The 5000-nt window shown below is 46.9% G+C and overlaps 2 protein-coding genes across 3 annotated transcripts in view; one reads left to right on the plus strand and one right to left on the minus strand.

Annotated features, from left to right (window-relative positions):
• Positions 1–5000, minus strand: part of LOC115559454 (neoverrucotoxin subunit beta) — a 544561-nt gene that overhangs the window by 313205 nt on the left and 226356 nt on the right. The window lies entirely within an intron of this gene.
• qkib (QKI, KH domain containing, RNA binding b) overlaps positions 1–5000 on the plus strand; it is an 18329-nt gene that overhangs the window by 4755 nt on the left and 8574 nt on the right. Inside the window, exon 2 of the mRNA XM_030378208.1 lies at positions 2501–2640. Coding sequence (XP_030234068.1) covers positions 2501–2640 — 140 coding nt within the window. The remainder of the gene's footprint in view (positions 1–2500; positions 2641–5000) is intronic.

A 5000-nucleotide genomic window follows, 5' to 3' on the forward strand; every position in this document is an offset into this window, starting at 1 on the left:
TTTGGTGATAGGGTGAGGGTGTGAGGGTTTGGTGATAGGGTGAGGGTTTGGTGATAGGGTGAGGGTGTGAGGGTTTGGTGATAGGGTGTGGTGATAGAGTGAGGGTTTGGTGATAGGGTGAGGGTGTGAGGGTTTGGTGATAGGGTGTGGTGATAGAGTGAGGGTTTGCTGATAGGGTGAGGGTGTGGTGATAGGGAGAGGGTTGGGTGATAGGGTGAGTGTTTAGTGATAGGGTGAGGGTTTGGTGATAGGGTGAGGGTTTGGTGATACGGTGAGGGTTTGGTGATAGGGTGTGGTGATAGAGTGAGGGTTTGCTGATAGGGTGAGGGTTTGGTGATAGGGAGAGGGTTGGGTGATAGGGTGAGGGTTTGGTGATAGGGTTTGGTGATAGGGAGAGGGTTGGGTGATAGGGTGAGTGTTTAGTGATAGGGTGAGGGTTTGGTGATACGGTGAGGGTGTGGTGATAGAGTGAGGGTTTGGTGATAGGGTGAGGGTTTGGTGATAGGGTGAGGGTTTGGTGATAGGGTGAGGGTTTGGTGATAGGGTGAGGGTTTAGTGATAGGGTGATTGTTTGGTGATAGGGTGAGGGTGTGGTGATAGGGTGAGGGTTTGGTGATAGGGTGAGGGTTTGGTGATAGGGTTTGGTGATAGGGTGAGGGTTTGGTGATAGCGTGTGGTGATAGGGTGAGGGTTTGGTGATAGGGTGAGGGTTTGGTGATAGGGTGAGGGTCTGGTGATAGTTTCTGCAGAATGCAGCTTTTCCGTTTGGCCGTTCCTCCTGCTGGCTGTTGTTTGAGGGTTTAATGTAATCATCGCATCGTTGGCACGGTAACGACGGCTTCCGGTGGGAAACTGATGCCGAATTAGTGGAAGAGTCAGAGGTGAGCTAGGTAGATCTGAGGCTGTTAAGGTCAGAGGTGAGCTAGGTAGATGTGATACTGTAAAGGTCAGAGGTGAGCTAGGTGGATGTGAGACTGGACCAGTCAGAGGTGAGCTAGATAGATGTGAGACTGGACCAGTCGGAGGTTAGCTAGGTAGATGTGAGAATGTTGGGTAGGCTTCCCAGTTAGTGGGACTGGTTCTCCGTTCCTGTCCATCTGCTGTAAGCTGCCACCTGCTGCTCCAATATCACCCAGAGTGCTTCATTAAAACTCCCAGCATGCACTCTGCTCCCCGCAAATCACTTGCAGAAATAAAACCAAGGGGTCGTCGCGTCTCCTCCTGCCATCCTGTGTGTGTGTGTGTGTGTGTGTGTGTGTGTGTGTGTGTGTGTGTGTGTGTGTGTGTGTGTGTGTGTGTGTGTGTCTTTATGTGTGTGTGTGTGTGTGTGTGTGTGTGTGTGTGTGTGTGCGCGCGTGAGTGCGTGCGTCGTGCTTCCGTGTGTGTGTGTGTGTGGTGTGTTTGGTCTTGTGTGTGTGTGTGTGTGTGTCTGTGTGTGTGTGTGCCTGCCTGCTTGTGTGTGTGTCTGTGGAAAGACTTAGAAGGCTCTGGAGAGGAATAGAGAGAGATCTAGAGGAGGGGCGAGGGAGAAGGAGATGAGGAGAGAGGAGAGAGATGAGGAGAGAGGAATGAGATGAGACGAGAGGGAGGTTACAGTTATATAGAACATGCAGAATCAAAAATGTGTTCTTGTGAGGGAGTTATGTGTGCATCAGGTACACACATGTACACACACATACACATGTGTATGTGTGTGTATGTTTTTGTTGTGTGTGTATATGTATATATACATACAGAGTAAACATGTGTGTATATATTTTGGGCTCTTCCAAAGTATGAATAATGTTTTTTGTTTTAATCTGTAACTTGAGTTGTTATATATAACATTAAATATTAACCCAGATACTCTCTCTTTCCTTCGCACTGCATGCTGGGAAGCCCGCCCCCTGATGAGTATTATGGGATGTTTTGGGGGATGAGGAATTATTGCTGCTGGCATTTACCAGCCAGCATGACGCTTTTCATTCACTCTCAATGTGTGTGTGTGTGTGTGCGTGTGTGTGTGTGTGTGTATGCGTGTGTATTTGTGTGTGTCACACCACGTATGTGTTTATACATAGTATAAAATATATAATATATATATTATATAATATGTGTGTATGTGTTATAGAGATCAGTTGCGTGAGGAAAGAAATGTATAGAGCAGAAGATATATATTATACTATATATAATATATATGATCTAATGCATATATATATATCATGAATATACATCATATAATGTATTTACAATGTATGTATAATGTATAAATATAATATAATGATATATATGTTATTTATAATGTATATATGATGTGTATTATCATTGTATATATAATGTGTAGAATGTATATACCGTGTGTGTTGCAGAGATCAGCCGGGTGAGGAAGGACATGTACATAACGTATATAATGTCTATATAATGTATATACCGTGTGTGTTGCAGAGATCAGCCGGGTGAGGAAGGACATGTACATAACGTATATAATGTCTATATAATGTATATACCGTGTGTGTTGCAGAGATCAGCCGGGTGAGGAAGGACATGTACAACGACACGCTGAACGGCAGCGAGCGGCGCCTCAGCGAGCTGCCGGACGCCAGCGGGCCCACGGTGCAGCTGCAGGAGAAGCTCTACGTCCCCGTCAAGGAGTACCCTGATGTGAGTACTGCTAGTACCTAGTACTACTACTAATACTACTACCTATAGAAGCTCTACGTCCCCGTCAAGGAGTACCCCGATGTGAGTACCTCTAGTACCTAGTACTCCTACTAATACTACTACCTATAGAAGCTCCACGTCCCCGTGAAGGAGTACCCCAATGTGAGTACTGCTAGTACCTAGTACTACTACTAATACTACTACCTATAGAGGCTCTACGTCCCCGTCAAGGAGTACCCCGATGTGAGTACTGCTAGTACCCCGATGTGAGTACTGCTAGTACCTAGTACTACTACTAATACTACTACCTATAGAAGCTCTACGTCCCCGTCAAGGAGTACCCTGCCGTAAGTACTACCTCTACCTAGTACTACTACTAATACTACTATCTGAACTACTACTATACTACTACTACTACTATAGAAGCTCTACGTCCCCGTCAAGGAGTACCCCGATGTGAGTACTACCTAGTATCTTGTACTACTACTACTACCACTACCTACTACTACTACTACTACTTAGTACTACTACCTATAGAAGCTCTACGTCCCCATGAAGGAGTACTCCGACGTGATTGCAGATCTAGATAGTTTGCTCTAGCTTTTAGGTAGTATGTTGCAGGTTTTAGGTAGTTTGCTCCAGGTTCTATGTTGTTTGTTCCAGGTTCCAGGTAGTTTGTTTTAGGTAGTTGGTTCCAGGTTCTCGGTAGTTTGCTCCAGGTTCTCTGTAGTTTGTTCCAGGTTCTAGGTAGTTTGTTCTAGATAATTTGCTCCAGGTTCTAGGTAGTTTGCTCCAGGTTCTCGGTAGTTTGCTCAAGGTTCTAGGTAGTTTGCTCCAGGTTCCAGGTAGTTTGTTTTAGGTAATTTGCTCCAGGTTCTAGGTAGATTGCTCAAGGTTCTCGGTAGTTTGCTCCAGGTTCTAGGTAGTTTGCTCCAGGTTCCAGGTAGTTTGTTTTAGGTAGTTTGTTCCAGGTTCTAGGTAGTTTGTTTAAGGTTCTCTGTAGTCTGCTCCAGGTTCTAGGTAGTTTGCTCCAGGTACTAGGTAGTTCTTGGCTGTGGTTGGCTGGCTGTGGCTCTGCATGCGGACACTCTGTTGCCTCTCTGCGCTGAAGCCCAGCAGAGGCAAACCGAAACTAAGCAGAGGAGTCGGGAATAAGAAACAGAACAAAGGACCAGCAGAACTGGAGTCCCTGTGTTGCTCCACACAAGAGGACACTTGTTTACAGCTCATAGACCTTCTGCAAAATCGTTCTCAACAATCAGTTATTGTAGTTATAGCATTATATTATTGCTCATGGTGCGTGAGTGTGTGTGTGTGTGTGTGTGTGTGTGTGTGTGTGTGTGTGTGCGTGCGTGTGCGTGCATGCGTGCGTGCATGCATGTGTTTATGCGTGTGCATCAGAGGTGAAGGTCAGGTACTTAATGCTTCATTAATGGACTGACAGATGAGACACCAGCTTTAAATAAACTGCAACTCACACCTACACACTAAGAGAGAGAGAGAGAGAGAGAGAGAGAGAGAGAGAGAGACAGATCTATCGTCATACGCAGAAGCCATACACACACACGACGTATCCCAGCATGCAACAGAGAGATCCAGACGATGACTCAGACAAAAGACTTGTCCCATAATGAAAAATACAATAAATATATTTCATAGCGTCATCATGACAACACTTTTAATGCGGGCCTGAGTGTACGGATATGTTTTTAGTGTGTGGTTGTGTTTGTGCGTGTGTGCGTGCGTGTGCGTGCGTGCGTGTGCGTGCGTGTCGGTGCGCCTTTGTGTGTGCCTGTGAGTGTACTCGCACGTGTATGTGTGTGTGGGCAGGCGTCTGTTGGTGTCTTCTTCAGTGTACAGTAATGTGGAGAGGAAAGGAGAAGAGACTAGGAGGAGAGTGGGAGGGAGAGAAGGGGAGGAGGTCGAGGGGAGGAGAGGGAGGAGAGAGGAGGGGAGCTAGGAGGGAGAGGAGGAGAGAAAAGGAGGAGGTGGAGGGGAGGAGAGCGGAGGGGAGCTAGGAGGGAGAGGAGGAGAGAAGAGGAGAAGGAGGAGAGGAGGGGAGAAGGAGGAGAGGAGGAGGGGAGGGAAGGCGGGAGGAGAGGAGGGAGGAGAGGGAGGAGAGGGAGGAGAGGAGGTGAGGAGGTGAGGAGGAGAGGAGTCGGTGTATTGACCTCTAGCGTCAGTGTACCGGAGCTTCGCCTCCATCTGGCCGCACAGATTGTAAACGATCACCAGTACTTGTTCAAAAGCTTCATCAATACTCAGAAGAGAAGGGAATATTACCGCCACAAGTATCCCAATGTTTCACACGTACTGGAAGTTATGCATCATACAACATAAACAGCAGCTCTCATCCGTTG

The sequence above is a fragment of the Gadus morhua genome, chromosome 15 (assembly GCF_902167405.1).
Source record: "Gadus morhua chromosome 15, gadMor3.0, whole genome shotgun sequence".
Lineage (NCBI taxonomy): Eukaryota > Metazoa > Chordata > Actinopteri > Gadiformes > Gadidae > Gadus > Gadus morhua.